General features: G+C 54.5%; 1 protein-coding gene across 1 annotated transcript in view; it reads left to right on the top strand.

Annotated features, from left to right (window-relative positions):
* The window catches only part of Otud7a (OTU deubiquitinase 7A), a 170050-nt gene extending 154102 nt beyond the window's left edge, over positions 1–15948 (top strand). Inside the window, exons 10-16 of the mRNA XM_048329608.1 lie at positions 929–1056; positions 1838–1950; positions 3665–3792; positions 4783–4932; positions 11904–12018; positions 12179–12263; positions 13884–15948. Coding sequence (XP_048185565.1) covers positions 929–1056; positions 1838–1950; positions 3665–3792; positions 4783–4932; positions 11904–12018; positions 12179–12263; positions 13884–15398 — 2234 coding nt within the window. The 3' untranslated portion in view covers positions 15399–15948. The remainder of the gene's footprint in view (positions 1–928; positions 1057–1837; positions 1951–3664; positions 3793–4782; positions 4933–11903; positions 12019–12178; positions 12264–13883) is intronic.
* Positions 15949–17787: the final 1839 nt, after the last annotated feature.

Genomic DNA, 17787 nt, shown 5'->3' with positions numbered 1-17787 from the left:
GTGGATGGATGATGGATGGATGGCTGCATGGGTAAATGGATGGATGATGATGAATGGATAAATGGATAGAAAATGGATGCATAGCTGGATGGATGATGGATGGATGGATGGATGCAAGGATAAATGGATAGAGGATGGATTCATGCATGTATGGGTAAATGCACAAATGATAGATGGATGGGCGACAGATAATTTGTTTGATGCATAGCGAATGGATGATTAATAGACGGATAGATGCATGGATAAATGGATGGGTGATGGATGGATTTCCCTCATTCTTTTTCTTATTGGCTGCAACTCTCTTCAGTGCTACTCCCATTGGTTGCATTTCTTGACCACATCTGAACTGTGCAGAGCGTTTACTCAGAGATGATTTATTTATTATTTTAGTATGCAACACAAGGAGACACTCTCCGTGAAAGACAAGCTCCCTCTTCTGGTCCAGATGTGTGCAGAGGTATCTACTGATGCACAGTTTCTCAGAGTTGAGAAGCCTTAGAGCTTCAGGCAGGAGATCCACAGTCATTAGAGGAAGCCAGGATGCTGGTGGCCATCCTGGAGTGGAGTGTTACATGAGATCATGTCATCAACTTGTTCCCAGAGGCAGTCTGTCACCCAAACACAAGACCTGCATGGAGAGTATTGCATCTCTCAAAGCAAACTTGCACGGCAAGGGTGGGTATCTGCAAGTCTCAGAACGAAGCAGCATTCTTCTTGTCTGATATTGTTCTGCTAGGAGAGCGAGGGACTGCCTCACTCACCTGCCTGAGGGGGAGGAGAGTGGAGAGCTAGTGATGAGAACGGAACAGCTCACTAACACTGTGAGGCCTCTCAGTACAGATGTGGCAGGCCAGCCTGACAAGTCAGCGCTTATCCATTCTTCCCGCCCCCTTTCTCTTTCCTCTGTCCTCATGGCCTCCGGTTGCAGGGATGTGGGGCTTTCATGACCGGGACCTGGTTTTGCGGAAAGCTCTGTACACCATGATGAGGACAGGTGCTGAGCGGGAAGCCCTCAAGCGGAGGTGGAGATGGCAGCAGACACAGCAGAACAAGGAGGTTGGTGCCCCCTGGCCTGGCTGGAGTCCAGGATCCTCACCAGGTGCAGCCTGTGGCCACACTGGTGTCCAGAGCTTGGCCCTCAATCCCCGTCCGTCTTCAGAACAGCTTCTGAGCTTAGCCAGGCCTTCCTCCACTGAAGCCCATGTCGGAGTCCCATGGCCACAGCGTAGCCTTGGTAGATACCTCCCATGCTGATGTGACTCGGAATTGTATGGTAGGCTCTGTCAGGTGCAGCCATCGGCCCCCCAGCCTCTGTGTGTGAGCCCAATCCAGAATGCTGGTCATCCTAACTAGAGTGGATATTAGCCCTTTGCTTTGCCAGGAGAAGTTCTACCTGCTTTCTGCCTGAACGTGGCCACTGGCCCTTTAAACTGTTCATTGGTCAGCCCCCGGCAGGGTGCTTGGATGGATGGATGGATGGATTTGCCTTGTGCTTTTGCCTATTGGGTGCATCTCTCTTCAGTGCTTCTCCCACTGGTTGGGTTTCTGGACCGCATCTGAGCCCCCAAGAAAAATATTCTCTCATCCCTGCCCCTGGGAATGACCTGTTGCTGGTGGGTACACTCCCAACAAGTCTAAAATTCCAGGCTGGGGCTTCTGAAAACATATTGCCCCAGCAAGGGAGGGAACCACCAATAATAGATGGGTCTCTCGTGGGTCCTAATGGGACTTAGATGGGTGCAGGTGTTCCACTGTGATTACCCGGGCAGGGAAAGAGAGAGGATGGTGAGGACGGGCAGTGCCAGCCTCCTCCTGAGCCGACCTCCCTCTGTGTCAGTCAGGGCTGGTGTACACGGAGGAGGAGTGGGAGCGAGAGTGGACGGAGCTGCTGAAGCTGGCATCCAGCGAGCCACGGACACACTTCAGCAAGAACGGAGGCACTGGAGGGGGGTAAGTGCCCCCCTGCACACCCAAAAGACGCCTCAGACTTTCAGATACCCAGAGCCTAGAAAAGTGTTGACAGAAGAGGTGTAAGAACATGGTACACTCCAACCCCCCAAGTATAGAAGACAGGAAGAGTGTAGCTTTCAAACATACAAACATTCCTTTGTATTAAGCACTGGGACATTTTCTTTTTTGTTTGTTTGTTTGTTGTGTATACCAGAACTGGGACTTGAACTCTGGGCCTGGGCATTGCCCCTTAGCTTTTTCATTCAAAGCTAGCACTCTACCACTTGAATCACAGCCTCACTTCTGGCTTTTTGGTGGTTACTAGAAGATAAGAGTCTCACACTTTCCTGTCCAACCTGGCTTCAAATGATGATCCTCAGATCTCAGCCTCCTGAATCGCTGGGATTGCAGGCCCAAGCCACTGGTGCCCAGCTCCCCTGTGACATTTTCATCCGTTCTCATATGGAGTGTTAGATTCCGGACAAGGTGGTAGCATACTACAGGACAAGCGTGCCCATTCTCCACGTGTGCTCGTGCCCACGCTGCCATTGCATAAGCCCGGCTCTGAAGACTCTGGCTGCTGGGTTTGAGTTTTCCTCTACTTAATTTGTGGCTTCAAGTCACAATGAAAACAGAACGTCTTTAAAGCAGCCCAGCACTTCCCAGAGGAGCTCCACGGCCATTATTCATGTTCCTGCTCCGCCCCCCCCCCCCAAAAAAAGGTTCTGTGCACATTTAGGAGTAGTTTGGTCCTGCAGACTCTGCTGGACTGTTGCAGTATGGGAATGAAGAGCTAGCTGGTTGAACAGGGTGACCACAGAGCCTTTAGCCACAGCATTTCCAGGGTTTGTCCTTTAATGTGTGCTGTCTTGGGTCTGAAGGCCAAGATGTCACCTCCAGAGGAGGTGTGGAGGGAAGAAAAACACCCCAAAAGGAGAGAGTGTTTGGTCTGCCAAGCACCAGAAGGTTTGGCCCTTGACACCATGGAGACTTACAGGAGATCACAAGCTGCAGGCAGCTCGTGGCTGTCCTGGACAGCAGGCCTGGTATCTTGAATCCAACCCTCTCTGGAGGACCTCAGTTGGTGTGAGTGCAGTTCCTGGAGCCCGCTCTTTTCCGAAGTCCCAGCAGGAGCCAGGAGGACACAGGCAGGGGAGGATTGCACTTCCAGAGCCACTTCCTTCCTCTAACTCACAGGATGGAAATCCAGGCAACCTCTCGCCACCCCCTTCCATCTGGGCATTTGCTAAAAGGCTCCTCAGGTGTTCGTGATCACGGATGCCACCTGTCAGACTCCGATGCTCCTGGCGTCATCCTGAGGGATACTTTAGAGCTGTGCCACAGAATGTAGAGACGGTCAGGCGAGGAGACTCCATCCTGCCATGCCCACTGGGTACCCTTGTTAAACAGCCCAGAGAAACACCCCTGCCCTAGGCTGCCGCAGGCTCTGATGAGCTATGTGCAGAGCCTCCTCGTAACAGCAGACCTAGCTCTCACCTCCCTCCAGTCCGCCCCAACTTAAAGTAGAGCTAGGGCACTCGCCATGGGTAGGTGGATGGTGTGTTTGCTGGCCTTGGTTGGCATGGCTGCTCAGGACTGTGGAGATAGGATCCTGAGGAAGAGGCATTCGGGCCCTACACAGAGAGTCCTCTCTGTTTCCTCCATCCCCTTCCGGTCTGGACCAGTGATGGCCTTGCTCTGCTTTGTTCCCTAGCGTGGACAACTCGGAGGACCCCGTGTATGAGAGCCTGGAGGAGTTCCACGTGTTCGTCTTAGCCCATATCCTAAGACGTCCCATCGTGGTCGTGGCAGACACAATGCTGAGGGACTCCGGCGGAGAAGGTGAGGACGTTCCTCTGAGAAGACAGCTAGCATCACGTAATAGCTAAGCTCCACAGGGCCACTGGAGCACCCTTCCCGTCATTCGTTTTTCTTTCTGTTTGTTTATCCTTCCTGTTGGTAGCATGGACTGGTCCTGGTCATCTTCCCTGCATGCCTTGCAGGAATTAGGCCCCTATTTTGGCACACCCCTTATGTGTCCAAACTGCTCTGTACCCCTTGGTTGCCTCCCCCCAGAGTTGTCAGACCCCCCGCCCCAACGCCCTCCTGCCCTTCTGCAGGCTACACAGGCCTTAGAGAGCCGGGGTATTGGAGCAGGAAGGCAGTAAGTGACACACACAGGTCCCTGTGCGCAGCAGACCCTGCTCTCAGCCCCTCCCCTAGGCTGTTCTCACTTTCCCTCCCCTCCTCCATGCCCATTTACTGTCACCTCCCCCTCCTTTGTCACTTCTACAGATGGCATCTTCTAAAAAAAGGCCACCTGGCTAGGGAATGGCAGACAGCAAGTAGCCCAGTGACATGCCCCCCGCCCCCAGGCTCCTTGAAATCTAAACCTACACCCTAAAAAAATGCCTTCCCAGGCAGCCCTGCCAATTACCCTGTGGCTCCACTTCCAGCTTTTAGTAATTTATTGGAGATAAAAGTCTCACAGACTTTCCTGCCCAAACAGGCTTAGAACCATGATCCTCAGATCTCAGCCTCCAGAGTAGCTGGGGTTATATAGCATGAGCCACCAGCGCCTGGCACACATCCATTTTGTTGGCACACATTTCAGTGAGCCTTCAGGAGGAGACATTGGTCCCAGAATTCATGGTTTTACAGGCCAGTGCACTGCCATCTTGGATGCACAGCGTGGTCCCCTCCAGAGGGCTCTGGGAGAGTCTCAGCCGAGCATCAGGCCATCCCAGGGTAGGTTGCCGGGGAAATGCCCCACCCTGGTCTTCACACTCTCTGTTTCCCTCCTCCCACCCTCACCCCGACCTGCCTCGGCAGCATTTGCACCCATCCCATTCGGAGGGATCTACCTGCCCTTGGAGGTGCCCCCAAACAGATGCCACTGCTCGCCTCTGGTCCTGGCCTACGATCAAGCACACTTCTCAGCCCTCGTGTCCATGGAGCAGAGAGACCAGCAGCGAGAACAAGGTACGCCCCGCCCCTGGGGGGCAGGCAGGGGAGGCAGGCCCGGGAGGGGCAGGGCCTTGGGAAGGGCAGGGGAGGGCCGGAAGTAGGGCTCGGCCAATGGCTTCCAGGTGCGCACCTGTGTACACACTACACACAACACACAGTGGGTTTGGGGTGAACCGACTCTGTGTATGCAAAACGTTTACTCTGTAAATAGCAGCGCCCATGACAAGGTTTCATCTAAGTAACAAAAATGAGTCCAGCACTCTCAGATGGCCTGCAGTATTTGCTCCCTTTCACGGAGAGGTGTGTGTATTCATGAGTGTATTTTGTACCGAAATTCATTTTCAGCGGCTATACGAAAACAATGTGCCTACTTATGAGGCGTTTCAAGGTATGTATGCATTGTGTAACGTTCAGTCAGGGTAAACATATCTATCTCCCCAGGCATTCAGCATTACTTTATGGTGAAAGCATTCAAGAGCTAACTTTCTGGAATAGTTAGTGTCCTGGTAACCCTCACAAGAAGCCGGGACTACAGGGGCATGCTACCATGCCTCGATTTTCCTGGGTTTTTAGCTCACCTCAAGGCTTACTGAATCTCTTGCAAGACAGTAGAGACCCTTCCTAAGGATGTAGAATCCAGACCAGGGCTGGGGCTCCCTGTCCAGGGCCCAGAAGAAAGTTCTAGGGGCATTGCTGAGAGTAGAGTTTGGGTGCCAGCTTCCCCTCCCCGACCCCAGGAGGCCCGATGCTGCCTTGGGTGTGTCTTCACAGTGATTGTGAATGGAGCACCCTCAAGCTACAGGGTCATCTTGGGGGGAGGATGCTGTCCCTCAGCCACTGTCTGGTGTAGGAATAGGTGTTAATGGCAAAAAGAAGAAAACTACTTAAAATGCAGATTTGAGGGGCACTGATTTGGGTATTCCATTCTGTTTTTATTGGGCCAAGAACCAGCTGCTTTGGTTTCACTTTTTTTTTTGTCTACTATTTTTCTGTTTTCAGTTTCATTCATTTCTACAAGTATTATTTCCACTAGTGTTAATCATTTCTACTAATTATTTTTTCCCAACCTCACCTCCTTGCTTTGAGTTTAATTTCGCTGCGATTTCTTTATTTTTTTTTGTTTTTGTTGTTGTTGTTGTTGGGTTGTTTTGTTTTTGCTGGTAATGGGGCTTGAACTCAGGGCCTGGGTGCTGTCCCTGAGCTCTTTTGCTCAAGGCTAATGCTTTACCACTTTGAGCCACAGCCCCACATCCAGTTTTCAGGTGGTTAAGTGGAGATGAGTCTCACAGGGATTTTTCTGCTCTGTCTGGCTTTGAACCCCCATCCTCAGATCTCAGCCTCCTGTAGAAGCATCTTTTTTGTTTGACTTTTTGTTTGTTCTGGTACTGGGGCTAAAATTCCTTGAGAGCATGCACACATTCTCTCTCTCTCTCTCTCTCTCTCTCTCTCTCTCTCTCTCTCTCTCTCTCTCTCTCTCTCTCTCTCTCTCTCTCTCTCTCTCTCTCTCTCTCTCTTCTCTTTCTCTCTCTCAGCTAGCACTCTATCACTGGAGCCACAGGTCCACTTCTGGCTTTGGGTGGTTAATTGAAGATAATGAGTCTCACAAACTTTTCTACCCAGGCTGGCTTGGAACCATGACCCTTGGATCTCAGCCTCCTGGGTAGCTGGGATTGCAGTCATGAGCCACCCTGGCTCATCCTTAATTATATAAATATCAAAGTTTCTACTGGTATCATAATCCTTCTACCCAAAGGATTTTCTTTTAACACTTTCAACATTTCCTCCCGTAAGTCTACAGGAATTCATCTACTCACTTTTGTTTGAGAAAGTTTTTTTTTAATGTATTATTATCTTTAAGTAGTTGTACAAAGAAGTTTGCATTGAGCTTGAGTTTGTGAGTACAATGCATCTTGACCACTGTCAGCCCTTTCATTCTTCTCCCCCATTTCTCCTGAACCCACCCATCCCCTCAATTTTCCTACTACCATTTTCACATATGTACTTTGAATATTATCACTGTTTGCCCACCTTTCCTCTCTCCATTCATCTGCTCCTTCCCTTTGATCTCTCCCTCCCATCCCCAACACATATTCTAGCTTCCTGGCATTCATTTTGTTAAGCTATAAATTAATTGTTCAAAGGAGTTACACCATTAGAATCCTTCCCTGCATGCATATACCCTACTTAAGTTAACATCTATGTTTACATATATATGACACTGTATATGCGGATAGATAGGCAGATGAATGTAAGAGAAGACATGTACCCTTCCTATATCTCCTTCGTAAAAGCTTTTTCATACATCTTGGCTGAGTATAATCAACAGGTTTTTATTTTTTTTTCTTTTTTTTCTTTTTTTTTTGCGAGTCCTGGGGCTTGGACTCAGGGCCTGAGCACTGTCCCTGGCTTCTTTTTGCTCAAGGCTAGCACTCTGCCACTTGAGCCACAGCGCCACTTCTGGCCATTTTCTGTATATGTGGTGCTGGGGAATCGAACCCAGGGCCTCATGTATATGAGGCAGGCAATCTTGCCACTAGGCCATATCCCCAGCCCATCAACAGGTTTTTCTTTCATCCCTTAAAATACTGTTACCTTCTATCTCACCTCTTTTACTACCAAAAGGAAAATCTCCTGTGTTTCTTATCTTGATTTACCAGTGTCTTTTTCCTCAGTCTGTCTTCAATATTTTTCCTCTGTCTTTGTCTTTCACAAAGTTTAAGATGCTACGCATACAGATATCTTATTGTTGTTACTGTACATATTTAGTGTTCCCTTAGCTTCTTAGACCCAGGAAACTCCTAGGTCATTATTTCTTTGAACATTTCTCCTGTCTTGCTCTCTTGCTTCTTCTGGGATTCCATTCACACAGATCTTAGGTTCTTGGTCATTTCCCTCAGCTCTTATTTCCCACCGCTTCACCCTCTTGGTATTTCAGTGTGGGTGATTTCCACTGACCCATCTTGATGCTCACAGATTCTTTCCGGAGCTGTGGGAAGTCAATGATCAACCCCTCAGAGCCATTCTTCATCTCTGTTGTGTTAAGGTTTTCATTTCTCACATTTGATTCTCTCTTAAGACACTGCATCTCTTTGCTGAAACCAGCCATGGAACCCTCCATGGCGTCCACCTTGTCGATCAGCCTCTAACTTACCAGTTGGATTTTTTTTTTTTTTGGCCAGTCCTGGGCCTTGGACTCAGGGCCTGAGCACTGTCCCTGGCTTCTTCCCGCTCAAGGCTAGCACTCTGCCACTTGAGCCACAGCGCCACTTCTGGCCGTTTTCTGTATATGTGGTGCTGGGGAATTGAACCCAGGGCCTCATGTATACGAGGCAAGCTCTCTTGCCACTAGGCCACATCCCCAGCCCCAGTTGGATATTTTTAACTCTCTGCCTCATCATTTCAATACCTGTGTCACATCTGAACTTGCTTCTGTCCACTGCTTTGTTTCTTGTCAATACGTTGGGGTTTTGTTAATATATATATTTCCGGGCTGGGGATATGGCCTAGTGGCAAGAGTGCCTGCCTCCTATACATGAGGCCCTGGGTTCGATTCCCCAGCACCACATATACAGAAAACGGCCAGAAGTGGCGCTGTGGCTCAAGTGGCAGAGTGCTAGCCTTGAGCAAAAAGGAAGCCAGGGACAGTGCTCAGACCCTGAGTCCAAGGCCCAGGACTGGCCAAAAAAAAAAAAATATATATATATGTATATATATATATACATATATATATATTTTCTTTCTTGTTCCTCATAGTTTGTTATTGTTGAAAGATAGTCACCATCTTAAAGTAAAAACTTGAGATAAAACCAGTTTTACTCCTGGAAATAGTCCCACATGCACACACGCATGCACACGCACACACACACACACCTCCTAGTATTTGGTTTTTAGTGTCCAGGTGTGAATCAGTCTAGTGAGGACAGTAGTTGGGGGCCAACCCTCCTGAGGGACAGAGACACTGCACCTGCCTAAGACAGATAAATGCGCTTCATCAGAGCAGTAGAGAACACTGCCCCCAATGAACTTGGTGTTTATGGCTCAACCTCTGCCCCGGAAGCTTTCCTCCCTTGCTGCAGAGGACGGGAAACTCTGTGAGAAACACTCTCATAGAGTTGTTGCCCGTGTTCTTTTTGAATACCAGGTGAGGCCCCAAAGAGAGAAGCGTATCAGAACATGTATGTTTCTTCTGTTTTTACCCACCAGGGTCTATATTGTCTCACTGGCCCACATTTTTCCTTTACAAGTTTAGCTATTTTAGCTGAATTCTTCATCCAGACCTCTGGCTGAGTTCTCCCCCACTTAAGCTCTTGTCTGTCTCTCCTTGAAAGCATCTGCCTGTCCTTCGATTTTTGAGCTCGTTGAATTATGTGGTAGCTTCTGCTCTCTGGTGTGTTTAAAACAAGCTGTGAATTTGCCTTGTAATGCTGGGATAGCTTTTTATGTCTCACACAAAAACATTCCCTCTTTTTCAGAAAATAAGTATTCAACCTATGTTCAAGCTAATTTGAAATTGTGCCTGAAAGACCTTTAAAAAAAAAAAAAAAAAAGCAAGAAACACTCTTGAAGGCATTTGCTATTCTTAACAGTTGCCACCAGGGGGCAGCCTGCCAGGTTTCCAATAGGGGATTTTCAGCTTTCACCCTTAATGACAGAGATGTGCTTGCAATCCACGCTCATGAGGAAAGTCTGAGGGCCTCCCTGGCATGCACCCTCCCTAGTACAGGTCCTTGGAACCCCCAAAATGGCAAACAGCTTACCCTCTGCAGAGATTAGACAGATATGGGGTGGGGAGGGGGGTGTTGGATTTTGTCACCATGGGGCTTGAACTTGGGGCCTGGGCACTGTCCCTGAGCTTTTTCGCTCAAAGCTAGCACTCTACCACTTTGAGCCACATCACCACTTCCAATTTTCTGATGGTTAATTGGAGATACACAGACTTTCCTGTCTGGGCTGGCTTCCAACCTCGATCCTTAGAACTCAGTAGATCTCCTGAGTAGCTAGGATTACAGGCATGAGCCACCAGCACCCAACTCAGAAGGCTTCGTTTTACCCTCCAAGTGTAACCAGTTTCAAACACGTCTCCCAGGTCCTGGTCCCTGCAAGATCTGATCCCAGAGGTAGCCAGGACCCTTGGAGATGGAGGGCATGAGTACCTGAAGGTATATCACAACTTCCTGGGGGCTGAGACCAGCAGCACCTCAGTTCCAGCCCAGCAACTGAAGATCAGAATTCCCTTGAGCCCCTTCAACAGGGAGATGAGGAAGATGGGAATGTGGAAATGCCCTAGTTTATCTGGAACAAATCAAAACTGTCATTACTTCGTACAGCAGCGGTTGGGCTCTAGCACAGATAAAGCCTATTACCAGTGTTCCTGGTTGGCAGGCAGCTCTTCTCCCCGAGGGAATCCAGGGCCCACGCCTGTCGCCTTGTCACCACCGCCTTCTCCAGATGGAGAAGGGGAGGATGGGAGAGTGACGAGAGATGTGTGTTTAAAAAATGTAATTCTTGGGTCTTCATCCTGGACACTCAGATGAGTCCTTACAGCGGGGGTGAGGGGAGCAGATTTCAGGGACTGTGCTGACCTAGCATGTGTACCCCAGGGATGATGACAGGGAAGGAGAGTCTCTGCCACCCCCCACCCCGGCCCCATGAGTGGGAAGCCAGGCCAAGCCCCCCCCCCCCCCCATGCTTGTGTAGTGAGTCCAGGAACCATGGGACTGACTCCTGGACATCACCCAAGGGCAGCCCGCTCCTAAGCCAGCCCCACAGGCTTTTCTGGGTGTATCCAGTCCTGAGAAGAGCAGCCACATCAAGGCAGAACCCAGAAGGCAGCTCCCCCAACCAGAGAGTGTACTGCCCCGGCCCCAGGCAGATGAATTGAAAGGTTCCTCATTTGGGGTAAGGATTGGGAGGGGAAAGGTGATGTGTACCATTGCTCTTTGGTGACACTAGAGGGCAGCATTGAGTCAAGTGTTCCAGTTTCTTAGCAGAAAAAGCCAGTATTCCGTGCTCTCCCTGCCATGGGGAAGGGAGGAGGCTAAGTGGAGCCCCCGACAAGGAGGCTGATACGGAGGGCAGTATTGGGGGTTCTTCGTCCTACTTTTTCCTGCTGATTCCCGATAACGCCTTTAGAAGGAGTCCAGGGGACATTAGGGATCCCCACCCCCCACTTTCCTGGGTCCCCCAACAGCTCAGGAGGCTCCTAGCAGAAACCTCCCCTGCCTGTTGTTTGTTCCTTCTTCCTGGCACTTGGAAGTGTTGGTTAAACTGCTGATCTGTTTCCACCACCGCTGAGTTTCCTGTTCGCTGGTGCCTTGGGGAGGGGAGCAGGCGGCGTGCAAGGGGCAAAGTGCCCTTGCCCAGACACACACACCCCCACACACGGAGCAGCAATGGCCTTTCCCCCCCAGACCGATGATGCTCAGAAGGGCACCGGCCCTCCAACAGATCCAGAGATACCCAGAGTGCAGGCGAAGCCTCCAACTGCCCCTCAACCTCCATAAGAAATATCGAAGTTTTAGCCCGGAGCTGGTGGCTCCACCTGTGATCCTAGCGACTCCCAGGGCTGAGATCTGAGGATCGGGGTTCAAAGCAGGGGGAGTTGCTACGGGGGGGGGGGGGGGCATAAGACTCTGTCTCCAATTAACCAGCAAAACGCTGGAAGTGGAGGTGTGCTCAAGTGGTAGAGCACCAGCCTTGAGCAGAAAAAGCTCAAGAGACAGCACTTGGGTCCGGGGGTCGAGCCCTAGACCAACACACGCGCACACACACGCGCATACACACACACAGTTTCAACTACCATTTGGAAACCTATAGCCCTAAGCTCCGGCTGGCTCCGCGTTCCGCCTGTCTCCACGGGGTTGGTTCATCGCGGGACACCCGGCTCTGTTATGCCCTTCCCGTCCTCGCCGGGCCCCACGCAGGCGGCCCAGCCTCCCGCGGTCCCCAGCCGGCCGTGGGCGCCACGCGTCTGTCCTCTCTTCCAGCCGTGATCCCCCTGACGGACTCAGAACACAAGCTGCTGCCCCTGCACTTCGCGGTGGACCCGGGGAAGGACTGGGAGTGGGGGAAAGACGACAACGACAACGCCCGGCTGGCGCAGTAAGAGCCTCCCCCGCCCCGTCCCGGCGCCCCCCCCCGTGGGGGAGGGGAGGGGAAGGGGGGAGATGAGGGGGAGGGGGGAAGGAGGCCGCACTGCCCTGGCTCCGGCGGCTGCCCGGGGCCAGCTCCGGCCTTTTCACTCAGTCTTCTCTTACGTCAGCTTCATCCTGTCGCTAGAAGCCAAGCTGAACCTTCTCCACACCTACATGAACGTGACGTGGGTCCGGATCCCCTCGGAGACCCGGGTGAGACTCGCGAGCGCCCACACCCAACCCACCCGGTAGCCGGGCCTCGGGGCATCCTGCTGGGGGGCCCCCACCCCACCCCCACTCTCTGGCTGCCCCATCCAAGACGCCCCAAGCCCGGGTGTGGCCCAGCGCCCCTCTGCAGGACCCGGGCGCGTGTGTAGGCGTGTGCACGCACACACGCACGCTTAGGGGATTGCTGCTTTTATCCTCCGACTTGATGCGGAAGGATGGGAACAACCACGCCCACTCCGAAAACACACCGGGGGCAAGTCACAACACAAAACTATCGCGGCCGAGATCGGAACACGGGGTGCTACTGCACGGGGGGGGGGGTAATTATAAACGGGTTGGGGGGCTGGGCTCCCTTGGCAAAGCCTGGCATCCAAGAGCGCCAGCCTGCAGCGCCCCCCCTCCCCCCCTCCGGTCCCGGGGGCAGCCCGCTCAGTGGGTAGGGCTGGCAGGGGTGTGGTGGCGAGAGAGGCCCACCTGCCTCCCCCGGGAGGACGCCTGCGGGCGGGGGTGGGGTGGGTGGGGTGCTGCTCCCCGCCCCCCGGCCGTGGGCGATTCGTGGGAACTAGGGATCTGAGGTTTCGGTGCGCTCAGCAGGGAACTCCCCAGGAGAGGGATTTGGAAAGCGTGCTTGCAAATATTTGACCCTCCCCCCAAAAAAACACCAGCTCCCTCCCCTCCCACCCCGCCTCCGTGGGGGCGCACGGGCGGGGCGCTGCCGGGCCGGGGTCTGAGCACCCGCCTCCTCCTGCCCTCACCAGGGTGCCATCCGGCCTCCCGGGCTTCCACTCCAGCTGCCAAGGGCGCAGACGTGAGCCCCGCCTCTTAAATGGAGCCATGGAGACAGGCAGAATGTGGCTGCCAGCTGGAGCTTAAAACTATAGGTTTCCAGAATGGTGGTTACAACGCTGTGTGTGCGAGCGCGCGCACACACACGTGCTGGTAGTGGGGCTTGAACTCAGGGCCTGGGTGCTGTCCCGGACCTTTTTTGCCCGAGGCTAGTCACTCCCAGCCGTTTGAGAACGTGTTTTTCTGCCGAGCCCGACCTCAGAATCCTTCTCAGCTTAGCACACTCGGCGTTTCCAAGTGGAGAACGGAACCCCTACAGGGGCTTGTCCACGCCGAATGGAGCGAGGGCCTCTCCCAGGTCTCCCAAGTGAGGTGCCGGGGGCAGAGCGTCTGCCCTGAGCCCGGAGAGCGCGAGGCGCTGGCTCGCTCAGCGAGATCTCGGGCCCGTGTCCGGCCAAAGGATGGAAAGCCTGAGTCCGGGCCTGATTCTCCCTCCAGTGTACCCAGGTGCTGGGGCGCTCGGCCTTGCATTCCGGGCTCTGGGGTCTAGGCTACCAGGTACCGGCGTAGAGGGCACGTGGGTGCCGCCCCGACCCCCTCACTAGATGGCGCTGCCGGCGAGGGTCCCCACCGAGCCCTCCGCCCGGCACCCGCGGGCCAGGCGGAACGGGGATCTACAGGCTCCGGTCGGGACTCGACCCGTAACCTCCAGCCTCAGCCACGCACGCCCCGGGTCTGTCTGGATGGAGCCCCCGTGGGGACAGCTAACCACCTTCCTTCCTTGCCCTCCCTCTCCCCCCCCACCACCACCACCCCCAGGCTCCCCTGGCCCAGCCGGAGTCCCCGACGGCCTCGGCGGGGGAGGACGTGCAGTCCCTGGCTGACTCGCTGGACTCGGATCGGGACTCGGTGTGCAGCAATTCCAACAGCAATAACGGCAAGAACGGGAAGGACAAGGACAAGGAGAAGCAGCGCAAGGACAAGGACAAAACCCGCGCCGACTCCGTGGCCAACAAGCTGGGCAGCTTCAGCAAGACGCTGGGCATCAAGCTGAAGAAAAACATGGGCGGCCTGGGCGGCCTGGTGCACGGCAAGATGGGCCGCGCCAACTCGGCCAACGGCAAGCACGGCGAGCCCAACGAGCGCGCCAAGGAGAAGAAGAGCAAGTCGCGCAAAGGCAGCAAGGAGGAATCGGGCGCGTCGGCGAGCACCTCGCCCTCGGAGAAGACCACGCCGTCGCCCACGGACAAGGCGGCGGGCGCGTCGCCGGCCGAGAAGGGCGGCGGGCCCCGGGGCGACGCCTGGAAATACAGCACGGACGTGAAGCTCAGCCTCAACATCCTGCGCGCCGCCATGCAGGGCGAGCGCAAGTTCATCTTCGCCGGGCTGCTGCTCACCAGCCACCGGCACCAGTTCCACGAGGAGATGATCGGCTACTACCTAACCAGCGCGCAAGAGCGCTTCAGCGCCGAGCAGGAGCAGCGGCGCCGCGACGCCGCCACGGCCGCCGCCGCCGCCGCCGCCGCCGTCACCACCGCCACCGTCACCACCACCACCACCCCGGTCACCTCCACCGCCAAGCGGGCGCCGCGCAAGCCCGAGGCCGAGAGCGCGCCGGGTGCGGAGCGCGCGTCGCCGGGCCCGCCGGCCGCGCCACCCACGCAGCTGGTGCTCAAACTCAAGGAGCGCCCGAGTCCCGGGGGCGCGCGGGCGGCCCGGGCGGCGGCGGCGGGGGGCGCGGCCTCCCCGGGGGGCGGCGGCGGCGGCGGCCACCGGCGGGCGGGCGCCAGCGGACCCCTCCCCGGCCGCAGCCCCCCGGCGCCCGCGCGTCAGAGCGTCATCCACGTGCAGGCGGCGGGCGCGCGGGACGAGGCGTGCGCCCCGGCGGTGGGCGCGCTGCGGCCGTGCGCCACCTACCCGCAACAGAACCGATCGCTGTCCTCGCAGAGCTACAGCCCCGCGCGCGCCGCCGCCCTGCGCACCGTCAACACGGTGGAGTCGCTGGCGCGCGCCGTGCCGGGCCCCCTCCCCGGCGTGACAGGGACCCCAGGGACGACCGATCACAAGTCGCAGACCTACACCAACGGCTTCGGCGCCGCGCGCGAGGGCCTGGAGTTCGCCGACGCCGACGCGCCGGCCGCGCGCTCGAACGGTGAGTGCGGCGGCGGCGGACGCGCGGGTTCCGGGCCCGGATCGGGCCCCGGGCCGGCGCAGCGGCGGTGCCAGCGCGAGAACTGCGCGTTCTACGGGCGCGCGGAGACCGAGCACTACTGCTCCTACTGCTACCGCGAGGAGCTGCGGCGCCGGCGCGAGGCGCGCGGGGCCCGGCCCTGAGCGCCGCCCGCCGCCATCTCTCTCTCTCTCTCTTTACTTTTGTTTCCTTTTTCTTTTTTCTTTTCCTTCCCCCCCCCCACCCCATTCTGTCGGTGTGTCTTTTTTACATGTCCTGGTCAACCGAAAAGGCCGGCGCCTCCTCTTGTCAGTGCCCCGTGTACGTGTTTGGTAAACGTTCCTAATGGTGCCTGAACCTACACTGACGCCACTCAGGTAGTAGATGGATAGGAAATAAGTCATACTGTTGGAAGTGGGTTTGCTAGCCTAGCATCTGCCTCGTACCTGTGGAAACTCAACAGCCATTGCAAGAGTATTTTTGTTCCTCTATACGAGAAATAAAGAAATTCGCAGCCCTTTGTTTTTAGAAGGGAGTGTTTTACATGCTTTTATTTTTTTTCCTCTTTTTTTTTTATAATTTTTCCTTTTCTTCTTCTTCAGACCTCTTCCAGATAGCGATCCCATGCGTGCGTGCGTGCGTGCGTGCGTTGGGTTAGCACCCAGGGGTGGGCGAGGCACCAGTGCGCGTCCGGACGGACACCTGGACGGGGCAGGACGCGCGCATGCACACTGTGGCCCTTGGTGGTTCCACCACTTCATTCCATAAGCAAAAAAAAAAAAAAAAGAAAGAAAGAAAGAAAACAAACAAAACCTCCCCCGCCCTCCCTCACAGCCCCCCCCCCCGCTCGAACCCATTCACACTGCCATCCAAGCCGTGGTAGAGCGCGCAGCGCACCGGACAACCTACCTCGCAGGGCGTGGTGAGGTGGAAGCGATCCATCCCGGTGCCGGGAACTTTCCAAAGACACCTGAGGTCCACAGAGCCGGGTTTGGCACTCCTGATGCCGATTGGCCCACCCATGAGCAGATCGATGCGCCAGCCTGTTCCCATTTCTCCTCCCGAGACACTCCCTCCACCGCGGGCTGTGTCGCCTGCGGGGGGGGGGTCCCCCCCCAGGAGGTGAAATCACATAGACAGACGCCCCAGCAGAGAGGCAAGGGCGTGAGCCCCCAAACTAGGCAGCTTTGACCCTGGCCCGGGGAACCCCACCTTTCCAAGAGGTAAGGGCTGAGGGAAGTCAGGAAGGAAGTCCCCCCCCACCTCCACTCCATGTCCGGGATCAGCCAGGGCACGGGGCTCCCGGGAGTGAGGGGGGGGGGGTCTAACCCCCACAGGGCAGGGTGGCCTCGCCTTCTGGCTTGCCGCCACGCGGAAGGAGCAGCCCGGGCACTCTGAGCGGTCTCCTTTCTGGTGCCTCCTACATTTCTTGAGGAAAATTAAAACTAAAACAGAAAATGTGTCCTTAGCTCCCTCGTTTTGAACAGCAATATTCAGCCTCTTCCTACCAATTACCTCTGGAGACCACCCACCCTGGCCAAGAGCCATGCGGACCCGTCACCTGCCGTCCCATGGGTACCTCCACTAAGGAAAGAACGCTGGCACACCCGCGCGTTAGCCCAGCCCCTGAGACCCGCAGACGGGGGAGAGCGCCTGCTTACCCTCGGAGAAGCCAGGAAATGGGCCTTCTCTCACCCAGCTGAACTGAGCCGGCTTCTCGGAGAGAACGCTTCCTTCCCCCCTTCTAACATAAAGAGCAGCAAAAGCAAAAAAAAAAGTTAAATAAAAACTTTTCAACAGATGGGGAGGGGATTTTTTTTTTTTACTTATTTGGCAAACTATAATAAAATCACTGAATATCTCCTGTGCGTAATTCCTTTTTTGTTGTTGTTCATTATTCCACAGCCCATGCAGGGGTTTTTTTTGGAAATTGAATCACGTTTTGCTTACATGGTTTCTTAAATCAAGATTTGTGGAATTGGGATGTTGAAGAAATGGTGTCAAGGTTGTATCTTTCATGCCAAACAAGATAGTTCCAATGTATGATGATTGCTAACATCATAGGACTAGGGTTTTTGGGGGTTTTTTTTCCTGAGGGGGGGAGGGTTGTTACTCAGGAAAAAAAATAGTAATTTAAAAGAAGTTCTCATCAAAAGAGTGTCTGTGGCAACTGAATTTGGACTGGTTGTGTGTGTGTGTGTGTGTGTGTGTGTGTCAGTGTGTGTCAACCTTCAGGCTCAAGGTCTGGGCACTGTTCCTAAGGGGTTTGGGTTGTTGCTGTTTGTTTGTTGCTCAAGGCTAGAACTCTACCTCTTGAGCCACAGCTCCATTTCTGGTTTTTTGGTGGTCAACTGGAGATAAGAGGCTGTGGAATTTGTGAGCACTGGCTGTCTTCCAACCACCGTCTTCAGATCCCAGCCTCCTCAGTAGTTAGGATTACGGGCGTGAGCCTCCAGCACTGGCTGGACTGATTTCTTTTCTTTTTTCATACTTTTTGTCGTGGGGCTTGAACTCAGAGCCTGGGTGCTGTCCCTAAGCACTTTTTTTGCTCAA

This window comes from Perognathus longimembris, chromosome 20, assembly GCF_023159225.1.
Source record: "Perognathus longimembris pacificus isolate PPM17 chromosome 20, ASM2315922v1, whole genome shotgun sequence".
Classification (NCBI taxonomy): domain Eukaryota; kingdom Metazoa; phylum Chordata; class Mammalia; order Rodentia; family Heteromyidae; genus Perognathus; species Perognathus longimembris.
The sequence above is the reverse complement of the archived record's forward strand: the minus strand, read 5'-3'. Positions and strand labels throughout refer to the sequence as shown.